This window comes from Sinocyclocheilus anshuiensis, unplaced genomic scaffold (assembly GCF_001515605.1).
Source record: "Sinocyclocheilus anshuiensis isolate Anshui unplaced genomic scaffold, SAMN03320099.WGS_v1.1 scaffold1165, whole genome shotgun sequence".
Classification (NCBI taxonomy): domain Eukaryota; kingdom Metazoa; phylum Chordata; class Actinopteri; order Cypriniformes; family Cyprinidae; genus Sinocyclocheilus; species Sinocyclocheilus anshuiensis.
Genome location: NW_015554150.1, coordinates 231278 through 256578, shown reverse-complemented (window position 1 = coordinate 256578; position 25301 = coordinate 231278). Strand labels below are relative to the sequence as shown.

Sequence of the window (25301 nt, the reverse complement as noted above, 5' to 3'; positions counted from 1 at the left end):
TGGCCACGTCACGTCCACCGGCCACGTCGCCCCTCATTCGCCATATTTGGTGGAGGAATGCTCTGGAGGAGAGCGGCATTGAGCCGGTTCACAGTTATCGCACTCACCCCGAGCTTTCTTTAACACCGCTAAAGTCAGCCAGAGAGAGAAAGACATCATGAACATCTTTAGGTTGACTGGAGATCTGTCTCATCTAGCTGCCATCATCATCCTGCTGCTCAAGATATGGAAGAGCAGGTCCTGCGCAGGTGAGCTCAACCAAATATACTTTTCTCGTATATTTAATACTTAATATGTGTGTTTGCGAAAGATAGAGGAGACTTTAGACTGGGTTGAGCTGTCGGAAAAGTTTTGTGAAGTTATATTCAAGCAAGAAACATGAATTGAAGTGCAGTTTGTGTAGCGTTCAAGCTAGTAGCTTAGCTTGACTTGAAAGCTGTTGAAGGGTAGATTTGGGTTAAATTTGACAATAAAAATTGTGTTTAAATGGACGGATCTGTATGTATTTAACATGCTGTGACCGTTAATGTTTTGCATATTGATCTGAAGGCTATCAAACATCACAGGCTTGTTCTAAGTGACTGAAATAACTGAAAACTTAAGGCCTACTTACTAACTGCAAACTGCAGTTTAATAGTGGTTTTATATATATATATATATATATATAGAGAGAGAGAGAGAGAGAGAGAGACTATGCCTATGCAATTAATTTGACTGTTTAGAGGACAATTCGCACCTTCATATGTTGCTTTGTGAGAATCAAAAGGGAGTTTTTTCATATGCTTGTTGTCATAAATTTTAATTTCTCCCTCCTTTTATTTGCCATACATTCCTAAAGTGCATTGTATTCCTTGCTTTGACGTGGCAGTGCATGTAGTTATGTGTGGGCTTTGCAAGGATGGGTCATCTGGGTTGTCTAGATGCATTGACATCCGACTTTTGATTTACAGAGATATAGAGAACATAGATGCATCTCTTAAACCTTTTATGAACTCAGTATTCAGTAAAGACGGGTGCTGTGTTCTCTTATTTATTTCTATGTTGCAATTGTCTGAGTGTAAATATTTTTGCCCCCAGGTATCTCTGGGAAGAGCCAGATGCTCTTTGCCTTGGTGTTCACCACACGTTACCTGGATCTCCTGACATCCTTCATTTCTCTTTACAACACTTGCATGAAGGTAAAGGCATAGAACAAACTTGTACATGCACACATCAATGCATTTGTCAATCTTAAATATCAGTGATTGCAAAGTCATTGTTTTGCCACATCAGCGTAAACCGGTTTATAAGTGCACTGACCTTTTGCAGTTAATCAATTTCTTTGTTTCTGTGCTGTGAAAACAGATTATCTATGTCGGATGTGCCTATGCCACAGTCTACCTGATCTACGCAAAGTTCAGGGCAACTTATGATGGAAACCACGACACTTTCAGAGTTGAGTTTCTTGTGGTTCCTGTGGGAGGTCTCGCCTTTCTGGTCAACCATGACTTCTCTCCGTTGGAGGTGAGTAGTGCTGCACATATGGGAATTTGACCATCATAAATGTGTTAATCGTGCCAGTTTTGTTTTTAACCTTTATTAAACATCTGCAAATAACAACAGGCATTATCGTTGCTAAACACAATCATAATAATTCCAAGCACTGAAAAAGAAATATATACACACACACTCAAATAAAAATGTGCTAATACTAAAATAAATACTAAAATAAGTAAAAGCAAATTACAACATAGTTACAACATAGTTCATTTAAAAATGAAAATTCTATCATCATTTACTTACCCTCAAGTTGTTCCAAACCTGAATGAATTTTTATTTTTTTTGACAGATTCTGTGGACCTTTTCTATCTACCTTGAGTCTGTGGCCATCCTGCCTCAGCTCTTTATGATTAGCAAGACCGGCGAGGCCGAAACCATCACTACCCACTATCTGTTCTGCCTGGGGGTCTATCGCGCCCTCTACCTCTTCAACTGGATCTGGAGGTTCTACTTTGAGGGCTTCTTTGACATGATTGCCATCGTGGCTGGGGTCGTCCAGACTATTCTCTATTGTGACTTCTTCTACCTTTACATCACAAAAGGTGAGTTTAAACCTTTTTAAGGACCGTGGGTGTGAAATGACATTTAGTTTGGGTGGTCATGAACTTAAAGTCAGCATGAGATTAAAATTGACATTTACTTTCTTAAAACACAATGCTGATTGAATTGAACATTGAATTTTATGACTTGTCTTTTAATTCAGAATTTAAAACAACTAAGATACAGTTAACCTTGTTGTGAGATTAATGTTTCTTCATCAGAACAGATTTGGAGAAATGTAGCTTTACATCACTTGCTCACCAATGGATCCTCTGCAGTGAATGGGTGCCGTCAGAATCCAAACAGCTGATAAAAACATCACAATAATCCACATGTAATCCACACGACTCCAGTCCATCAATTAACATCTTGTGAAGTGAAAAGCTGTATGTTTGTAAGAGAAATCCATCAAGACGTTTTTAACTGCAAAACGTTGCTTTGGGCTAAAATACAAATCCTCTATCCGTAATATTGCTTTCTCCGGTAAAAAAAAGTTGTCTCGTCTGAATCAGGAGAGAAATATGCACAGATTAAGCATTTTCATGCAAAAATTGTCCAAACCCGTTCTAAACAAACATGTTCATAGCTTTTGAGAGGACAATGAGGTTGGACATTTACACTGGAGTAAGCATCATTACGGATTACAATCTCCATATTTTGACCAGACTCAGTAGTTTAAAGTTAAAACACTTTAATAATGGATTTGTTTCTTACAAACATGCAGCTCTTCACTTCATAAGACATTTATTGATGGACTGGAGTGGTGTGGATTACTTGTGGATTGTGATTTTTTTTATCAGCTGTTTGGACTCTCATTCTGACGGCACCCATTCACTGCAGAGGATCCATTGATTAAGTGATGTAATGCTACATTTCTCCAAATCTGTAACAAATCTTTGATACCCTAAAGGGGAGTGAATTTTTTTTAATTTTTGGTTGAACTGTTACTTTAGGAAAGGTACCTGTGTGAATAAACTATTTATCTAAAGTAATCCTTTAACATTAATGCATGCATTAATTGCAGTTTAAGCACTGGTTTGGCTTCCATTTTTAGAATTAGGCATGTTTTAGGATAAAAAAAAAAAAAAATCCTCTTCCTGCTTCAATTTCTGACATATTTTGTCTGATCCACAGTGCTGAAAGGAAAGAAGCTGAGTCTACCAGCCTAAGTGCCAAAGAACAGAGAGCTGTGTCTCCATCAGACTTATAGAGGGGCACAAGCCAATGATGCCACTGCAAGATGCCCAAGACAAAGAACGCATAACGCCAGTTCAATCACTGATTTATTTCTCTCCGCCTGGACACCAACCATCCCCTTACAGAAACGAGGACGTTTTTGCAAACTTTTCTTCTGTCTTTAGCATCTTGCAATGCTTTTTTTATTGCTATCGAAAAGAAAAAGAAGAAAACTTTTCTATATACAAGGTGTATTGAAATATCGAACAGTGCATTGTACACATTAACAGTTAAATGCGTCATTGTAAATTTGTCCATGATTGGAAATGACTCCCAGTGTCGAATAAGTTTGTGGTTCTTTCCTGACTTAAGAGGGGTAAGAAATGAAATATGTATATTCAAGAATTCAAATTATTATATCCCTATTCCTTTTTCCCCACATGTGGTTAAAATCGTCCTTTGCTTCAATGAACGATTTTGCCACCACTGAAAATTTTCAAAAAGAAAGTCCTTTTCATTTTTTTTTCCACATTAATGCCTTATTTGTATTTCAGTTTATGTACATAACCATTTTTGTTGATGCCCCCATAGCAATGAGTCAACTGTAAATAAGAGCATTTCATATTTCATTCAGCACAATTCTCTTTGTGTGACTCGTATCATTTTTTTAGGATGTCAACATTTATCAATGATATGCGATATTACAGCAAGGTTGTTTAAATATTCAGTTATTACCTGCAAACATCAGCTTGTTGAAATGCAGTAATTTATGGTAAGACCATTAAATCTCGTGGTGTGGATACTGTCAAAGCACATTTTGGAGTGAGTTTTGTAGCATAGTATTTTTTTTGAATGGACTACAGCTTGTTTTCTTTAAGTTCAACATCCCCAATGTTTTCCCCTCGAGTCATTCTTGTAGGGTTTACAGTTATTTTTTTAGTTTTTACATGTCTCCAATAAATATTTTAAGGGACATGATTTTGTGTTATTCCTTTGTGTTTTTTTTAAATCGTTTGTCTAATTTCCATTGACAATGTTACTTAATTTATTGCACTTGTTCCATGCAATCTCTCAATAATTATGGTCATAAAAACTGCATGCATAATTATGAAAGAGTGCAAAATGCTGTTCAGATGGAGCAGTATATCACATTACAGATTTCCCCCCCCCCCCAAAAAAACCTGTTGAAGTTAAATGAACGACACAATAAAATACAAAAATTTCCCTTTTTATATATACATTTATTTTTCACAGTATAAACCTGAACACTTCAGATCTGTGACTGTACAGCCAGAGAAAATTCATCAATGAATAATTAATTCAGCTCCAACTACAAAACACAGACAGGCCATATGATCGCTTGACCATGTACAATGAACACCTCTCCTTTGTAGTGACCAAGCATTCAAGCATTTACCACTGATTCTTGAGTACTGGGAAAAATATATATCAAGGAATTATTTTGGATCAACAATCTATTCAGTGTGTTTAGAGGTATTTGCCTATGTTTCGGTACATCATCTGCTCACAAAATATGATTTGCCTTGCCTTCATTCAATATGAAGCAACACTGTCAGATGCAAAAATAATGTGCAAAATATTTGTTATAAGTATTTACAAATCTAGGATTCACTTCACAACTGACAGACAATTTTAGAGTGTTTAAATAACCAGATTTTGCATATCACACAAAGTGAGGGGGAAAAGTAAACAAAAATGGTTTACAATATTTTACACATGCGGTTTAGGTAAGATTGATCATATAAAGTTATAATTTGTATATAATAAAGAGAAAATTGAATGAATAATACATGTGAGCAGTGTGCAAAATATATAAAATATAATTGAAATGTATAATATATGACATCAGTTATCTGATGATCCTATACCGTAGGCTTACTCCATAACATTTACCCTGTCAAAAATTTCCTGAAGAAAAAATGTGGATCTGATTTTGAGAAAAAAAATGTTCCTTTTGTTAGAATGACACTGAAACTCGTCTTCATTTGTTTTGGTCATGCAGTTATACTTCTCAGCTCTGAAAATGTTAGTTTATCTCGAATACTATCTTACAAGATTTTTCAATGAATCCCAAATGTACTATTTTTGTATTTTTTGAAGCGGATCCCAATGCCTGTTTTGTAATAATTCTCTTCTTATGTAGATTCTATATTCACAAGTGTAAATTTTCAAATTGTAAACCTGTTTTTGTAGTATTTTCACAAGAGATAAAAAACTATGCTTACAATTTCACTGTACAAGTTTCACTTAACAAGAAAGCACTCAGAACATGTACAATTCGCATGGCCTACACATTTTCTACCATATTTAATGTTTAATTTTTATTATTCTGTATAATGCCCTCTTCTTTCTTTTTCCTTTATTATTTATTATGATTCTATTTTGAGCTATGGCAGGGGGTCTCCAAACTCAGTCCTGGAGGGCCCGGTGTCCTGCAGAGTTTAGCTCCAACTTGCCTCAACACACCTGCCTGGAAGTTTCTAGTATACCTATTTTTGATCGCGATTTAAAAAAAAGTAGTTTTTATTTCCTATGTGGATAGAATATTAACCCTATAATTCGCATCCTGCAGTTTTGTCAAGACCACTCTAGTTATCAATTTCATTATTATCAATTATCCTTAACTGATTAATTCCAGAGTGGGAATATAAAAACACGAATAAAAAAAAAAAATTAAAATAAATACAGTAATGGCAGGGAAAGTCGCAGGACATGTTTTGTCCCATCATGTCTCAAGATCAGTCGTTACGTTACGCCGCGTGACGTCACCGCGCGATTGTCAACAGAGGCTCAGCTGTTGTGGGGCGACCGCGGGAAAAAAAAAAAAAGATCTATTCCATCGGCCGGTTCCAGGGAGGGACTCTGGACTTCCGCGGGATCTGTGTTTCGGAGAATATAACGGGAATACATCAGCATTCGTTCTTCAAATACAAGCCGAGACACGTTGGGTTGGCATAGCGGAGGTTTAAATCTAGGACAGTCTCTCTCGAGAGGAAGGAAAATGGAGCTGGATGACGGAGTTGTGTACCAGGACGACCCGGGGACATCGGCGATCATGTCGGAGAGGGTCTCGGGCCTGGCCAACTCCATCTACCGCGAGTTCGAGAGACTCATCCGCAAGTACGACGAGGACGTGGTGAAGGAGCTGATGCCGCTGGTCGTGGCGGTGCTGGAGAACCTCGACACCGTGTTCGCCGAGAACCAGGAGCACGAAGTGGAGCTGGAGCTCCTGAAGGAGGACAACGAGCAGCTGATCACACAGTACGAGCGCGAGAAAGCGCTGAGGAAACACACCGAGGAGGTGAGTGGAGATCTTAGATCTGTCTCTTCGAGCTGGGCATCTTTGTTTTCTTGCAGCAGCAGCACTCACGTGCGCACGAATGGCTTTGTCATGCCTTGTTTAGCCAGTGCTGCCCTTTGAGGATGAATCAGCCTTGGGCCTTACGCCAATAAAGAAATAAAATATGCATTTTTAACGAGCTGCAGTTCATTATTATTCCCTCTGATGGTCTGTCTGGTCCTTGCTGATGGTTAGAACTTAATATACAAGCGGTTTGTTTGATAGAAATGGCGGACTAATGTTTATTGCGTGCTTGTAAATAAAGACAAGAGATTAAAAACATAAAACAAGCAAACAAGCAACATGTCAGGCGTGTTTTTTGTCTTACAATGCACGCTACAGAGGAAGATGCTTGCCTCCGTGTCATATGGGAGAGACCGGGGCAAGTTGTCACAGTGGCAGAACTTTGGCTGTAACGTTCTTCCAGTAACGCCATTAATTAATGTTAATTCAAAGTTATCTGGTCTTTAATAATGTTCTCAAAACGTTAGCGCGAAAATGTTATTTATAAGTTGTTCGTAGAACGTTTTTTTTTTCTGAAACATTTTAGTTGGATGTTCATCTAACGTTTTTTTTTTAATGTTACCTATAATGTTACCTATAAGGTAATGTACCTTTAAATGTTTTTTTAAACATTTAAAACTGGACATTTTGAATATTCAGAGAACATTCATAAATAACGTTTTCATAACTTATAGGGAACATTAGCTAAATGTTTTGTTTGATGGGTAGCTGTAAGGTTTTGATTCAAAAGTACAATAGTTTTTAGCAGTGATTTTGTATGTGGATTTCAAACACCTTTTTCAAAATCCCCATATAATTTTTTCTCATTTTTTGTGTGTTGTCAAATTAGGCAGGTTGTCATAAGGTTATTCATTTGTAAAAATAAAATTTTTAAAAATGTTACTAATCACAATATTTGTTGACCATGACCATTCTGTTTCATGACTTTTAGGCTAATAAGCCTACAATAGGGGTTATGCGCAACAGACTTCCGTATTCTGTTAACAGGGTCTCGTCGCTTCCGGTTCAAGCGTTTTGCATATGCTTAGTTAAATATGACGCCGTTTTACTCAAGATGCCTTCAAAGTAGATACCAATGATGATCATAACCAATGTCCATCACATATGCGGACTGATAGCTAAAAGTTATTTTTATTTTTATTCTTTTCACATTTAGATATAAAAATTGAATAAAACGTCAACAATAAAAACAGCTAGCTAGTTTAACTGATTATCTTAAAAGTCCATAGATATCGCTATTATTTAATACGGCTGTTAACACGTTCTCCGACAAGCGGAAGCAATGAGACCTGTTTTCCGGGTTTGGTCAGGTGATGTTCGACATATACCCTATTGGGTGTTTAGTGGCAGTTTTCGTTGTGACAACTTACCCCATATAATGTGACAGCATGTTCAGTGAACTGTATTTTTTTCCCTGGGGAATAATGGTGGAAATAATCAATAGCTGTTTTTTTTTTGTAGGCAAGACTTTAAGGTATGTTTACACAGAAATTAAATTTCAAAAATAAACCTACCTTGATAAATAACTACTAGAGTCAAAAGTGTCATCTAGTCCAAGTAGGGATGTTCATTTCGGTTATTTTTCCTAACCGACAACCGACACTCGTTAACCGATTATTAATCGTTAACTGACGAGATTATTTTAAATTCGAATTGAATTAAATTAGAAAGGATAAGTGTCTGTGACCCATTAAAAATACTAACATTTGTTTCCTGGCGATTAATTTTACATTCGCAAAAAGCAGCAAACAACAGAACATGAGGATTCACATAGTCATCATATCACATCACGCACATGCAGCGCTTCTGCAAGCGGAGAAAAACATAAAGCTGTATATAGCACAAAGATTTGTTTTTATTGTGAATGTACACAAATAAAGGCAAACCTTTTACAATTCCGATTATATTTAGGACTAAAAGGAGTAGTTTCTTCCACTGTTAGAAGGAAAAAATCAAGTGATTGTGCCGGTGCCTCATGCGCGCACTCAGTTAAGCATTGCTACCTTGACAATGCAGCCAGTTCATTATCATAATAAAATACAGTCAGTCAAACATATGGGGAAAAAACACACACTGCTCAGTTTAAATATATATATAGTAAAATCTGTGCCGTTAAGCATTATCACCTGACCACCGTGAATGATGTTATGCAAACCATTTTGTTTTACGTGGATTTGGAACGCGCGAGTGAAGTAGGCTACATAATAAATAATATTTTGGCATTCAAATACATCGCGAATATGGAAACATTTGATTTTGTGTCGAATGAGAGACGCAACGGTGGTTTCAGTTTCGTTTTAGCCTAAATTAATTCGTTTTGGCTTGTCGTTTAGCTATAGCTTCTTATATTTTTAATTCTTGTTCTTTTCTAAATACTGTCAATTGAAAGGCTTTGTTGTGGAGTGAGGGGAACTAAAACTATGTTTACAGTGTTTATTATAATGTTTGTAAACATTTCGTGTCGGCATTAGGCCTATTTCTAAATGAAATAATAAAATGCGACTTGAACTTATGTTTTTCTCCCTCTAAAAAACTTTTTTTTTTATACACGTAGCGTATTTCAACCATGCAGCAAACCTTTTTAAATATTTTGATAAATTACTAAAAAAATAAAATAAATGACTTTTTAAACCGTTTAACGGATTGTATTAATCGGTCAAAATTGTTCACGGTAGGTTAACGGTTAACCGGTTAAAATGAGCATCCCTAAGTCCAAGTCTTCCATATATGGCAGGATTTTGCCAGGCACAGACAGATGCAACAGTCTGTCGTCATGCATGGAAACACAGTGCTTTTTTCAGATACTTTTTTTACATTAAACCTTTGAAATTATATTGCGTGCATCATTAGTTTTAAGTTACGAACCTTTCATAGTTGATGTGTGTGAGTAAATTCTTTGATGTGACTCTAATCTGTTTTGGAAATCAGATTACACTGCATTGTACAGTTCTCAACATATGTAAGCCCGACTTTGGACAGATTAAGGCTGCTCAATGGGCTTTATGTGTTCCTGTCACAGTGACAGTTAACTGGGATTATGAGCAATATGTCTGGCACATTCTACAACCAAAACACAAATGAGCCATGAGCTGCATTAATCCCTGTGTGTACTGATCTGGATACATCCTATTATGACAGATTTCACTTCCAACAGCAGAGTGACATAAGGCTGTGGTCAATATTCAATAGCGGTGAACATTGATCTTTCACTCATGTTTCAGCTCACTGATATACTAGAGAAACTTTTAAGACTATATAGGATCTTGATCGGGTTTCAGGCATAATGCATTACATTTTCATAAAATTGTAAAGTAACACATGATTGAACCAATATGTTGTCTCAAACCAGTGTTAATATTATTTATACAGTATTCTTGTATGTATGTTAAATTAACTTTTATATTTTCAGTTTTCATTTTAATTTTGCTTTAAGTTTTTGTACATGTTTTGTGCTTTTGTTATATTATGTGCTATTGTCATTTTTATTAGTTAAAAAAAAAATTAGTTTGAGCTATTTTAGTAATTCAGCTTGCACACATTTTATCACTTCTAATTTTCTTAAAATTTTTACATTTATATTTTTTAATCTAAAATGTATATTTTATTTTATTTTTCAATTTCCGAAAATTATTTTTAATAGTTTTAATTTTAGTTAATGATAAGTCTCAAGCTGCGAGTTTAAACTTATATATAGTGTCATCCCTTAAAGTCCGTGTAAAGTCAGTATTAAAGGTGCAATAGGTGATTGTCTTTAGAACATTTTTTTGTTATGCTGGTTGAAAGTCTCTTCACATCCCGATAGCAATCATTAAGTTAAGTGGTCTAAATGTATTTATCTGTATTTATATATTCTGTGGAAGTAGGGCTGCACAATTAATCGAATTTCTAATCGCAATTACAATTATGGATGCCACAATTACGTAATCGTTCAAAGCGGCAATTAATCGTTCACAGTCCACTTATGTTATTCTGCACGCTTAAGATATGTTTTTTTTCTTTCTACATATTATCTTAAGGGTTTTTCCATTGTTTTAGTTTTAGTATAACATTATAATACCATTCATATTTTTTCTTTTTTTTATAATTTAAAGAAGAAACCAATCCAATGTTTTAATATGCTTTCCTACCTGCCTGTGAACGTATGTATTGCAGAGCGAGAATGGCAGACAAACATCAACAACCCGATCTTCCTTCCCAGTATTGTAGTAGTTTTAAAGTTTTCTCACCGGTAAATGACACATGATGTAGTCCAGCGGTTCCCAATTCCAGTCCTCGCCCGCCTCCCCGCTCTGCATATTTTGCATGTCTCGCTTAGTTAACACACCCGATTCAGATAACCAGCTCGTTAGATGTGAGCTACGTGCATGAACTGTGTTCCGATTGATATGATCCCTACACAGTGTTCATTGCTCCCTACTCCCTGAGCAGGGGAAATCCGTTGAAGTTTACTTCACTTCGGAACATTCATTCACGGATTTGCGCTGCGCTTGTCTTCACACACAGACTAAACTTACTAGAGAAGTGTGCGCGAGGACTGTTATTGGGAACCGCTGATGTAGCCTATTGTATTAATGTTGTCTCTGGTATTCTGGTCTGTGAGCGTACATGCGTTAAGGGGGCGTGGCTTTGGACTGAGATTGCAGGGGAGGGTGGGACGTTGGCTTTCAGTGCTATCAGGCTAAAGTTAGCATTTTCTAAGATCTCCTACGGCACCTTTAAATGTGTGTTCTGAGTTTATCACGGGAGTGACGCGCTGCCAAGATGGCGACGGCCACCTCCGCCCACTTTTGAGCTTCAAAAATGGTCTTCGGAAATCAACGGGTGACGTCGCGGACACTACGTCCATGTTTTTATACAGTCTATGACTACATTTTTTACATCGTTATCGAAGAAGGTGTACCGTCGATAAATATCGATACCGTTTTATCGCCCAGGCCTAATTAAAACTAATGTAATTTAATGAATTGAGTTCATTTGAGTTTTCCATGGCCGATGATAATATTTTTGATATCTAGAGAGCATATTGTCTGATATAATGCATATATATATATATATATTAGTACAGTTTATTGACTTAAGATGACATGACCCCTTGTTTCACAGAATATTTAGAAAAACAGTTTGACAACAGAATTTGTATATTATCATGTTGTTATAGTGTATGTCTTGTCTTAAACTTCCTTAACTTTATAACCCAAACTGTGTGTTTGTGAGAGCTCTGTGTTGCACTGAAAATGAATGGGAATTGAATGTGACATGAACTTTATGTTTGTTGATCTCTGTGCTCGAGGGGGTCCGCTGAATGAGTTTTTGCATGCCAGTGTGACGGGAACCTAAAGTGACACAGAAACAGCTCCCCTTTATCGGATACTCACACTGCACCAGGCTCTCCAGGAGACCCCTGTACTCCAGACATGAAGCATGCGTTCTGTAGGGATTTGCAGGAGAGAGATTCCAATTAGGGAAAATGCGTCAAGATATTACTTTCAGGTCATGGAGTCCTTTGCTGCGACCAGCTATAAAACCTCTTGCTGGATTCACACTGTATTTTGCTTGTGAAACGTACAGTTTTGTCAATCCATTATGCACTTTTTGCTGTTTTCATACACTGCCACTGAATAGTTTGTGGTCCAGTAAGAGTTTTTGAAAGAAATTAATATTTTTATTCAGCAAAGATGCATTAAATGAATCAAAAGTGACAGTAAAGATATTTATAATATTTATAAAAGATTTCGGTTTCAAATAAATGCTGTTCTTTTGAACTTTCTGTACATCAGTTGTTAGCAGCGTTGCAAATCGCATATCAGAATGCGAATCAGCAAACCGCAAATCAGCATATCAGAATGATTTCTGAAGGATCATGTGACACTGAAGACTGGAGTAATGTCGCTGAAAATTACTGTATTTTTGATCAAATAAATGTGGCATAAGCAAGTTCTTTCAAAAACAAAAATCATGTTGACCACAATATTGTGAAAAAATATTTATACATTTAATTTCAGCAAATTTTTGTACATTAAACAATGTTGTTAATTTGCTATCACTAAATCATGTATCTGCATTATAACAACTGCTGTACTTTTTATATATCCACATCATCGACTATTGAAAAAAGCATCAGCCACTTTGGTCAACCATATATCCATATTTCACATTAAAGATTTTGGTGACATATTTTGGAGCTAGTTTGTTAAAATAAATTCTTAGACAACTTTTCTGCCTTGTTTGTGTCAGTCCTGATAGATTTGACATTTTAATCTTGTTCCTCAGCCTTTAAAAAGGCATAAAGACCTGGAAAAATCCATAAAATGGAAGATAATGTGTCAGACTTCACGTTTATCCTTTTCCTGATCCTATTTTTGGTCTATTCTACTACCTAGTAGAAATCATAAAGTGCATTTTCTGCTTGAAGTTTTGTAGCTTTTAGTCTGTTGAGTGTGTAATCAATATGCTAGCTAACTAAAGTTAATTTTATCAGATATACGCATATAAAAAAAGACCAGAAATATTGATGACTCGCCTTGAAAAAATTAAATTACAAATATCACCTACTGTTGATGTCATGATGTAACATAATTACATTCTGTAAGGCCTGTTAGCTGTTTAAAAGTAAATGTATTATGCAGTGTTTTTTTTTCTTTTTCTTTGTGTTTTCTGTGAGCAGAAATTTATTGAATTTGAAGATTCGCAAGACCAAGAGAAGAAGGACTTGCAGAACCATCTGGAAAGCCTGGAATCGACAATTATGATTTTTGTCATAATCGTGCAGCCCTACTTCTACATGTTATATGTCCATGCATCTGCTCTAAATGTCCTACTTCTGTTTTAGTATAATAGCTATAGTCCATAGTTCTGTACACTTTAGCTGTTATGTGAAGTATTGGTTAAGTGTTCTTCACTCATGGATCATAATAGAGTACTGTACCATCATTCAATCTGCTCTCTCTCTCCTCAAACCATTACTGACCCTATTAATGGATCATTGATAATGAACAGTGGCCAATTTGCACAGCAAAGATTTGACAATTTCTTTCGCTTCAACATATAGCTGTTTGATTCCTCATGGCTGTGAGTCATTATTGCGCAGATTGCCACTAAAGTGAAGTAGTTGGGTGTTAGCTATCTTACACTAATGTGATTTGCAAGGGCTGTTTGCTGTTCCTTTGCGTCAGCATTCAACAGATTAATTTGCCGTATTGTTTTCTGTCCAAATTCTACTAGTATAACCAAAGTCCCTTTAAGGCAAGTCATGTCACTCGGCGGCCATCTTTGAAATTCCTCTCTGGCATGCAAGTGCAGCTCCTATCTCTTTGAATGGGGAAAAATCAAATTCTCCAAAACTGTTCACTAAGCTTACGATTAAATTTCATATTTGAAATCACCAATGAAATCCGACAACAACGGTATCATAAATGTTGTTTATTTTGCTCAAATAGCATTAAAAAAAGCTTATTTTTCAGACTAGATCAGCCAGTGCACATGCGCAGTCCTAACCGCACATCTTAGAGCGTTGACTGTTTCTATAGCAACCAGGACTTCCAACGGCAGCTGCAGTGATTAGCGATTGGCTCTTTTGCTCAGAAGGTGGGGCTTCGTTCGATAGAGCGGCCATATTGAGTGTTGCATTTTTCCCCATTCAAAATTATACGAGTGACACGTCTTGGATATTCTATAGTCTTTGGTATAACCTTTAAAGGAATAGCTCCCCCAAAAATGAAAATTGAAATGAAAATAGATGAAAACGTACTTAAGCTGCAGGCCATACCAGATGTAGATAAGTTTGTTTCTTCATGGGAACAGATTTGGAGAAATGTAGCATTACATCACTTGCTCACCAATGGATGCTCCGCAGTGAATGGGTGCCGTCAGAATTAGTGTCCAATCAGCTGATAGAAACAGTCCATCAAATCATGTCTTAAGAAGTAAAAATCAGCTTGTCTGTAATAAAAAAATTCATCATTACAACTTTAATCCGTTGATAAAGTACCAGTCCTTGGTCCATAATATTGCTTTCTGCGTCGAAAAAGTCTTCTTGCTTGAATCAGGAGAGAAATATGCATAGATCAAACACTGTTTACATGGATTGGAGTCGTGTGGAATACTTGTGGATTATTGTGATGTTGTTATCAGCTGTTCAGAACTCTCATTCTGATGGCACCCATTCACTGCAAATGATCCAATTGTGAGCAAGTGATGTAGTGTTGAATTTCTCTGAATCTGATTTGATAGAGAAACTTGGATGCATCTTGGATGGCCTGAAGGTGAGTAAAACAATTTTTTTTAAAGAGTCATTTGCTGTGTACATGTAACAATAGTTGAGCGCCTTTGTGCATAAAAATAAGTTAATCTCTTTAAAACAGTACAACAACCTTTATTAATGTTACTTTAAAATGCAGTAATTCTATTTTTCAGACCACATGCACACAGAAACTCTCCTCTGCACATTTTAGAAAATAATTATGAATCACATCAGAATAACCTAAGTTGTGACCAAATTTCATGATGCATTGCATCTTTTCCTAAAGAATCGAAAACACAATTTGAATTGTTGTCAGAGCAAATATTTACACCCCTAGTAGTCTGGCTTTGAGTAAAGTAGCTTTGTCTGGTTTTGCATGAATGTGATTAATCGCTTCAGTCTTATTAAATGCAATGTTTTCTGTGGCCCTGAATAACATTACTCATGTTCTGTTGCTCGAAAACATCCATAAAAACATCTAAACCAGGGTGAGTTCAGACTGAGTGTGTGCTAGAATAGGCCTGTACTATGATATTAGTCATAGTACAGGCCTTGACTTGACTAATGATATTAGTCAAGCACCAATACATGCTAATTATGGATGTCTGCTGTTTTAATCTGGCACTAATTAATTAATTCTGGCATTTCCAGCAAACCCTTTTCTGAGATTTGAAATGGATATTGGTTCTACTAGAATTCACTGTGCTGAAACTAAGTGTGTAGACAGTGAATTAGCCGGTCTGATGGTGGGATGCATTGGGCAGTTCTGCTGCAGGCTTAGATTTAAACCTGACAGCTAAAAGTGGATTTTGTTTTTGTGTCACCTCTTAAATCAAGCCTGTATAATATCCTCTGTGGATATTCTTTCTACAGAACAGCAAGTGTTTTTAAAGGCCTCACTGAAAGCATCAGCTTTGCCCACTCAAACTAGCTTAAAATCTGGTTCCAGGCCAATTTAAATTGTCAAGCTGGTGCGCATGATTTTTCAGTGCTGTACAATAAACGGCGGGTCATCATTGGTCATTTGGGACTTTCTAACCTGTGTTACGACGAAGACTAATATAATTAGCCTCGTTTCTCTGTCCTCATTTAGTTTTAGGCCCTTGTTCCAAGCTTGTACCTTGTGTTTACTAGACACCGCAAACTAACATTTTGCATGAATTTGCATGCAAAAAGATGCCTAAATATTGTTTTTTTACAAAAATAAATAAAAAGCAGTTGATTGTAAAAAGAAACATTTTAAACACTTGTGGATGGAACTGAAATCTTTTGCAAAAAGACTCTTTAATCATGCTTAATTTCTTTAATATATTTTTACTCCTTTCTCAGTAAGTCGATTAGAGGAGAGAGAGGCTGAACTCAAGCGCGAGTATAATTCCCTTCATCTGCGGCATACAGAGGTAAGAGAGAGCAAATTCAACACCATGTAAATGACTAAGGCCATGCACACACTGCAATTTTGGGAGTGACAACCATATTATATATTAATCAAATAGTGAATTTAAATGAAAATACACTACTTTACAAAAGTTTGGGGTTAGTAAGATTTCTTTGAAAGAAATTGTTACTTTTATTCAGCAAGAATGCATAAAAATGATAAAAAGGCACAGTAAAGCCATTTATAATGGTACAAATAGATTTTTATTTCAAATAAATGCTGTTCTTTTGAACATCAAAGAATCCTGAAAAAAATGTGTCATGGTTTCCACAAAAATATGAAGCAGCACAACTGTTTTCAACATTGATAATAATAATAAGAAATGTTTCTTGGGCAGCAAATCAGCATATTTGAATGATTTCTGAAGGGTCATGTGACACTGAAGTAATGATGCTGAAAGCTTTGCATCACAGGAATAAATGACACTTTACAATATATTCAAATACATCACAGTTTCCACAAAAATATTAAGCAGCACAACAGTTTTCAACATTGATAATAAGAAATGTTTCTTGGGCAGCAAATCAGCATATTTGAATGATTTCTGAAGGGTCATGTGACACTGAAGTAATGATGCTGAAAGCTTTGCATCACAGGAATAAATGACACTTTACAATATATTCAAATACAAGGGTTATTTTAATAACATTTCACAATATTAATGTTTTTACTTTGATCAAATAAATGCAGGCTTGGTGAGCATAAAAAACGACTTTCAAAAATAAAAAAAAATCTTACCGACCTCAAACTTTTGAATGAATTGATAACCACATTTAGCTGTAGTATCTACCTGTAAATCTTTAAGGCCAATGAATCGTCTACGTTTTGTAAAATTGTTCTTCAGATGATCCACAACTACATGGAACATGTGGAACGGATCCGGATACAGCAGACGGGAGGAGAGGCCTCTGACACAGCAACAATTGGCCGAGTTCGGTAAAATGAACATAATCTTCTAATCTGTGCTAAAAAGAAACAGACACCATGATGTAGTTGTTTTAAATAGTACTTTTGCATGATTGTTTATAGAAAATTAAGTAACATTAGAAAATATGTTGATTACACACATTAATATTAATACATGATGCAGGTTAGTTTGTATCATGATTTTTGATCTTCTTCCTCTCATTAAACAGGAAAGAGCGGCCCCTGTCTCTGGGAATCTTCCCCATGTCCGGCGGTGGCACTTCACTGACACCTGACATCCAGGGCAGAGCCGAGACTCCTGGGATGGAGGGCTGGAGATTCAATAACCTCAGTCATCAGTGCTCTAACGCCAGCCTCAAGGTACAGTAACATCACAACATCTTCTACTGAGGGGATTATACAGCACTAAGACAAATGTCCAGGGAATTTACACCAGGTCATGAGAAGAAAAGAATTGCTATAATAGATAAATAGCATAAAAGAACTCTGGGAAGAGATGATTGTAGATACACATTTGATGTCTTTGTTTTGTGCGCATATCCTCTGAAACAAACAAGATCTGTTTTTGTAAAGATACATGTTTGCTGGTGGATAGGGAAGAAAATATGAGCAGTGGTTGGTTGACAGATGTTGCCACGGAAACGTTAGGCAGTGATGACGTATTTTCAAGCATCCTGCAACATCGGCAATGACCTATTTTACCAAATTTACTACCAAAGTACAGGTTTAAATAAGATTTTAGGGTTTGCGATGCAGTTAAATGACTACAGGGTTAAAGTTACTGTATTAAAGGGGTCATATGATGCGATTTCAAGTTTTCCTTTCTCTTTGGAGTGTTACAAGCTGTTCGTGAATAGATAAGATCCCTAAAGTTGCAAAGGCTAAAGTCTCAAACCCAAAGAGATATTCTTTATAAAAGTTAAGACTTGTCCACGCCCTGCTAAAACGCCTCGTTTAAACACGCCCCCACATGTCTACATCACTGTGTGGGAAGATTTGCATAACACCGCCCAAATGTTCATGCAAAGAAAGAAGGCGTAACTTTGATTCTCGCTGTAGTATTGTTGCTGCCGCCACCATGTCGTGGAGACGCTGTGTGTTTCGTTGTGAAAGCGAAACTACTTTGTTTGGTCTTCCAAAAGAGGACACAACTAGACATCAGTGGTTAAGTTGTATTTACAACACTGTTCCAGAACACTTCAACCCAAATATTCAGATGTGTGCAACGCATTTTACGGAGGACGAGGACTGTTTCCTGGGAGAATAGCCTACAATGCTGGTGTTCCGGTGAATTCAGTTCCCCTGTTTCCCCTTCGGCGCACAAGCTGACCACAGTCTATGATGCTGATAAATAATGCTGACTCACAGCATGTAAGTACGTTTTCATATTTAAAGGATTTGCCGCTGATGATTCAAACGCGAGTTATAATCAGTAATTATGTCCCCACTGGATGCAACAAATGCCTCTTTTGTAATGGGTTTACTGGTTTTGTCTCGCGCCGGGACACGGCATCACAGTATGGTAGGGGCGTAACATTTCCGTCACACGCTTGAGGTATTCGGCCAATCACAACGCACTGGATAGCTGGCCAATCAGAGCACACCTCGCTTTTCAGAACGATGAGCTTTGTAAAAATCTACGTATTTCAGAAAGGCAGGGCATAGAGGAGAAACAATAATGTACAGTATGTGGAAAATAATGTGTTTTTTGAACCGTAAACCGCATAAACACATTTCATTACACCAAATACGCAAAATAATGTTCTTTTTTAGCAACGTCATATGACCCCTTTAACATCCTTTATTTGACCTATACTTTAGGATAGGCTGTTATAAGCTTGTTGTGAGGATGTTTAGATAACATGTGTAATATGCAGTTATTCTGAAAATATTTTGCGGTTCATTTGGAAAAAAAATTTTTTTTTGAACTGGGTTCAATACTTACTGATGTTCAATTTAAGAACGTCAAATGGACCCTTTTCACATTTCCAGGGTTCTCAGAACTGGAAGTCCTTCTATAGTGGTGAAGAAACTACAACAAATATAATTTTTGTTGTCCCGTTTGCTCCAATAGTAAAAGAAAAAATCTGTGATAGTGTTTCTCTGACTTTCCAAAAGAGGAAAAAAATAGACCTATTGATTACAATGGTTGGAAGAGAGAAGAAGGTCAAATTTGCTGTCACTTCCTCAGCCATTGCATTAGAAACGCAGCAGCATTAACTAGTTTTCTGAAATGTAATGCCAATGTAACAAAGTATAGTGTTATAAACGAACTTTACATTTTTTTATAAATAAGTAAAAATATACAAAACTTGACAATGTGGAAGTGCGTCATGTGAAAAGGGTCCATTATACAGAACATTCACTCAATTTATATTAAAGCCTTTTTTCTTTACCTGAACTGATTTGATGCTTCGACATCCACGTTCACCTGCATGAAACATGGCAACATTAAGAATCTGAAGCTCTCTTCTATGGATCGCTGCTTTAAATGTTCTCATCCATAATGTTATGTTAGAGTTGTGTTTTCCCACCCACCAATGCTAGATCACAGCACAAACACATGTGAGCGCTAATGTGTTTTGTGTTTCAAACAAAAATAAGATGCCACGTCCCAATTTTCTTGTCCAAGCAGTTGGAGGCGGAGGACACTCCAAAGAAATGGGGTGGTAAGGATGTTCTGGAAGCTTGGGCCTCGCTGGCAAACGACTGCAAGGTAGCAAGGCTCTGTGGCGGCAGACAGTGTGTAGTGCATATCACCGTTGTCCTCTAATAGTTGAACGTTTTTTTTGTTTTTTTTTACAGAAGGTTGTTTGGTGTCTTAACTGCATGTAACTACTTAGATGTAGAACGTCCAGATTAGTAATAAATGCTAATTAAAAAGAGCATGTTAACATGGAGTAATGCACAATTATTTTAGTTATTTAGGATATAGTTGCATAAAGCTAATGCATGGTGTTAATTTAGCTTTCACCACATGTCATTTCAGTTTCACGCTGTCTTAGATTTCGTTCTTCATTTGCACATTTCTAACATTGTGTTATCAAAATGGTTGCTGACAGTATCACTTCTTTAGTTGTAACACTTATTGTGGTTATAATTTAGTTTTAACCAGTGTTGGGGAATGTTACTTATAAAGGAAATGTTACCCTATTTCTTTACTCCTAATAAAAGTAACCGTTACATTTTTATAGTGGGAAAGTAATGTTAGTTTTGCATTATTTTGGATAAAGTGTGTGGGTGCGTGAAAGATATAGGTTAATAAAGGCTCAGTTTTAGTAGGTTCATATTTCTCTACAGTATAAATACCCCCAACACTTGGCTTTAACAGTTTTTCTTCCTTTCTTTAAATTACTGCATTGGTTGCATTTACAGCAGTTTTTAACTTATTTCATCAGCGTAAATGATATTTGCGTCATTGTTTGGGGTGTGTTGTGTAAATCTTTGTGTGTTGCATTAGTTTTTTGTAGAGATTGACTGATAATGGGTTTGGATGATATATTTCTTCTCTCCTGAATTGGCATGGTATAAATCGTATATATATCACTTTATTTAATATAGTGTTTGGATAAAATTATAAACATATACATTTTTAAATGTGTATAAGTGTGTCCTAATAATCAGACAGCAAAGTTACAAAACAACTTTGCATTAATGTAATGGCATAACATGCATTTTTTTATTATTGTGTTGAAAAGCAGAAATTTAAACTTTAAAATAGTATTAGTAATATTGTAGTATTTACAATGTTTCTGCATTTTAGTTACAGGACACTTGAAAAAACTAAAATATTCTGTATCAGTCAATTTCAATTTTTTGCCGTTCTAATCGCTGTTCTCTGATGTTTTGTTGTTGTTTTTGTATCATGTAAGCTTACAGTTGCTTCAATGAGCTGTCAAGTGTTTGCCCTTTTTTGTGTTTGTAGTCTTGAACTGACACTGATTTGTCTAGTTATTATTTGACACCAGTTTTTCAAAAACATTTGATGTCTACAGCAATGCCAGCATATTATCCATTATATATTTCGTTGTGTCTGTCCTGTGTGTGTTTGTGTGCCCACTGGTCTCACATCAGTTTGTCAAATGTTCGGGGTTTAAGTGAATATCCCAACCCCTCTGTGTTTTCATGTTGCTTTCTCTCCTCTGTCACTGAGCTGAGATCTCTGACCTTCAGGTAATGAGCATTGTGTTTTGAATGATTTCAGGATGAGCTGTCTGACCTCAGCCAGGGAGGCTCAAAGTCTGTCACTCCCATGTCCACCACGGCCTCAGATTTGGCCCTGGACTCGCACAGAGAGGATGGAGACGGATTCTGGAAGAACACAGAGGTTCAGGCTGTTCCAGGGACCAGGAGCGTCTCTGCGGGTTAGACACTCTTTTACTGTGGATGGAATGCTTTACAGTTTTAAATGACTGTAAAATTACACAATATTACTCAAATAGCGCTTTATTTAGTGGTCTACTACCATTCAGAAGTTTGGGGTCGGTAAGATTGTTCTTATGCTCGGTGAGGCTACATTTATCAAAAATACAGAAAAACAGTAATATTGTGAAATATTATTACAATTTTAAAATCACTTTTCTATTTGATTTTAAGAAGTAATTTATTCCTGTGATGTTAAAGCTGAATTTTCAGCATCATTACTCCAGTCTTCAGTGTCACATGATCCTTCAGAAATCAGTCTAATATGCTGATTTGCTGCTCAAACATTTATTATTATCAATGTTGAAAACTGTTGTGCTGCTTAATTTTTTTTTGTGGAAACCAAGATCCTTTTTTTCAGGATTCTTTGATGATTAGAAAGTTCAAACGAACAGCATTTACTTAGAAATCTCTTATAATAATTTTGAAATCTTTACCTGTCACCTTCAAACACCTAATGCCTCTCTGCTGAATAAAATATTAATTTCTTAAAAGAAATGTACTTACCTCAAAAATGTAAAAGGTAGTGTATGTAAGTCAATGCAAAAATGCCTCTAAAATGGCATGCTAAGCTGTAGCAAACCATGTATTGTTTCAATGGGACTGTTGCACTACCCATTATGCTTTTTGACTGTGACTACCTTGTTGTCAAAGTGTATGAGTGGAAAAGACCAATTTCACCCACTTGTACATATTGCAGATCACATTTTAAATTATGATAAATATGCAATTGTCCATTTTGATTATTCAGGTCTGGCCGATAATGAGGAGAAGTCAGATGTTCAGGCCATTATTGAGTCCACACCAGAGCTGGACATGGACCTCGGATATAAAGGTTCAAGGTAACCAGTGTGCCATAAATCAAGCACTGTGTCTAAAATGTTTGAATGTCTATGACGCCCAGAAATACTGTTTAGGTTTAATAGGATTTTTTTAAACTGAACTGAGTAGCTACAGTTTTACTCTCTCATATTAAAGGGATCATATGATGTTGCTAAAAAGAACATTATTTTGTGTATTTGGTGTAATGAAATGTGTTTATGCGGTTTAAGGTTCAAAAAACACATTATTTTCCACATACTGTACATTATTGTTTCTCCTCTATGCCCCGCCTTTCTGAAATGCGTCGATTTTCATCGGTCTGAAAAGCGAGGTGTGCTCTGATTGGCCAGCTATAGTTTAGTCTTTGCAACTTTACAGATCTTATTTATGCACCAAGAGCTTGTAACACTCCGAAGAGAAAGGAAAAATTGAAATCGCATCATATGACCCATTTAAAGGGTCAGATCCTAAATCCGGTGATGGTGTATAACTGAATAATGTAACCTGCTTGTTGCTGATGTGTTGAAGCACCCCGACCCGAGGGATTGAGAACATGGCGTTCGACCGAAATACAGAGTCTCTCTTTGAAGAAGTGTCGTCAGCAGGCACAGGTTTGATTGGAGACGTGGATGAAGGAGCAGATTTGTTGGGTACGTTTGTTGCTGTTCATTTTCAGATATTATGAAGGGAAAACATATTACACAAACCTAAAACAGTTTTACTTGAGCATGATTTTTATTAACATCAAAGGAATAGTTCACCCAAATATTTGCTGAGAATTTACTCACCCTCAGGTCATCCAAGATGTAGATGAGTTTGTTTCCTCATCAGCGCAGATTTGGAGATATGTAGCATCACTTGCTCACCAATGGATCCTATGCAGTGAATGGGTGCCGTCAGAATGAGAGTCCAAACAACTGATAAAAACATCACAATAATCCACAAGTAATCCACACGACGCGAGTCCATCAATTAACATCTTGTGAAGTGAAAAGCTGCATGTTTCTAAGAAACAAATCCATCATTAAGACGTTTTTAATTTCAAACCGTTTTTTGCGGATAGAGTCCTCTATCTGTAATATTTCTTTCTCCAGTAAAAAAGTCATCTTGTCTGAATCAGGAGAGAAATATGCACAGATCAAGCACCGTTTACAAGTGAAACTGGTCCAACACAGTTCCAAACAAATATGTCAGTGGATATTGATCGTTATTAAGGATTATGGTATTTTCTGGCCAGAAGCAATGGTTTAAAGTTAAAAACGTCTTAATGATTGATTTGTTTCTTACGAACATGCAGCTTTTCACTTCACAAGATGTTCATTGATGGACTGGAGTGGTGTGGATTATTGTGATGTTTTTATCAGCTGTTTGGACTCATTCTGACGGCACCCATTCACTGCAGAGGATCCATTGGTGAGCAAGTGATGTAACAATACATTTCTCCAAATCTTTCCTGATGAAGAAACAAACTCATCTTCATCTTGGATGACCTGAGGGAGAGCATATTTTCAGCAAATTTTCATTTTTATGTGCCATTTGCCATTATAAAGAGATGAGCTCTGTGATGGTGGCACAGTCCCATGATGCTCTGTTTTGCATGTTGAACTGACCCAGATTTCTCTCTCCATGCCCTCTTATCCTGATCTTCCCTCTAACCGCAGTGGAGTACTCCGGTGTGTATGACATCCTTGCTTCTTTCTGTCAGTGAATCTTTGCTTGTGATTCAGTTAGCATCATTTTTGTATCTGAATCTTTCATCCGTTCCTCACACTTCTCCATACTTTCCTCTTTAGCTGTATCATACAGTAGCAAATAGTGCCTACCTTATGGCAGCAACATGATATGAACTTTTTCCACTACTATATAGCATGATGTATCGCAGAATGATAGTGTTAAGGCCCATTCACACCAAGGACAATAACTATAAAGATAACGATAAAGATATAGTTCTAAAAATTGTTCTCAATATTAAAAAGAATAGCAGAGTGCACACCACAGCTATAACGATAAAGGCACAGAGAAACAATATAGTTGGAATCACTTTCAGAACGATTTTTTTTCAGCTGTAGTTGTTAAGAAATATAACATTCTCTAAAGTTAAAACGCACTTCAAAATAATAATTTCATTGCTTTAATACTGTCAGATTTCTTTTATATATAAAAATTACAGTAAAAACAGTAATATTGTTAAATGTTATTGCAATTTATAATAACTGTTTTCTGTTTTAGTAAGTTTTAAAATGCAGTTTATTCCTTTAATTTAATTGTGATACTTTTTTTTCAGGATTCTTTGTTGAATATAAAGTTCAAAAGAACATAATTTATTTGAAATGGAAATCTTCTGTAACATGATAAATGTCTTCACTGTCACTTAAATGTGTCCATGCTAAGTAAAAGTAATTTATAAAAAAAAAAGAAGTTTTTTTTACAAAGAAAACATCAACATCAGTTGATGTGACGAACATGTTCCAACAAGATAATTTAATGAAACAATGTGCATTACATGTTTTAAATATTCAATCTTTCAATTCAGTCACAAAGGCATCGTCACTTAGAAATAATAATATTGAGCGACCCCAAAATCATTTTTATAGCTCAAAAATAATTTTTATACCATACCCCAAAATTACTTTTGTACCTCAGTTTTTATTTAATATTTTTCACAAATTGAAACCTGGTTTCTCCTCCTAAACTCATTGTTAGTAGCCAGCTTGTAGGTCACATTAGCCATAATATTAAGCAAACTTGGCACAGATTCTGTGTGGGCCTAGTTATATCTAATCTGAATGTGGTTGATCTGTCAGTGGTCTCTC

General features: G+C 36.2%; 2 protein-coding genes across 2 annotated transcripts in view; both read left to right on the top strand.

Annotated features, from left to right (window-relative positions):
* Positions 1-21: 21 nt before the first annotated feature.
* kdelr2a (KDEL endoplasmic reticulum protein retention receptor 2a) lies at positions 22-4418 on the top strand. The gene is made up of 5 exons (XM_016463365.1): positions 22-248; positions 1078-1178; positions 1345-1503; positions 1829-2081; positions 3214-4418. Exons 1-5 carry the CDS (start codon positions 158-160, stop codon positions 3246-3248), a joined length of 639 nt encoding a protein of 212 aa, XP_016318851.1. The 5' UTR covers positions 22-157; the 3' UTR covers positions 3249-4418.
* Positions 4419-6040: 1622 nt separating this feature from the next.
* LOC107670658 (C-Jun-amino-terminal kinase-interacting protein 4-like) overlaps positions 6041-25301 on the top strand; it is a 41338-nt gene continuing 22077 nt past the window's right edge. Inside the window, exons 1-10 of the mRNA XM_016463337.1 lie at positions 6041-6577; positions 13305-13423; positions 16213-16279; positions 17162-17253; positions 17454-17604; positions 19880-19960; positions 21449-21608; positions 22418-22508; positions 23017-23138; positions 24150-24161. Coding sequence (XP_016318823.1) covers positions 6278-6577; positions 13305-13423; positions 16213-16279; positions 17162-17253; positions 17454-17604; positions 19880-19960; positions 21449-21608; positions 22418-22508; positions 23017-23138; positions 24150-24161 — 1195 coding nt within the window. The 5' untranslated portion in view covers positions 6041-6277. The remainder of the gene's footprint in view (positions 6578-13304; positions 13424-16212; positions 16280-17161; positions 17254-17453; positions 17605-19879; positions 19961-21448; positions 21609-22417; positions 22509-23016; positions 23139-24149; positions 24162-25301) is intronic.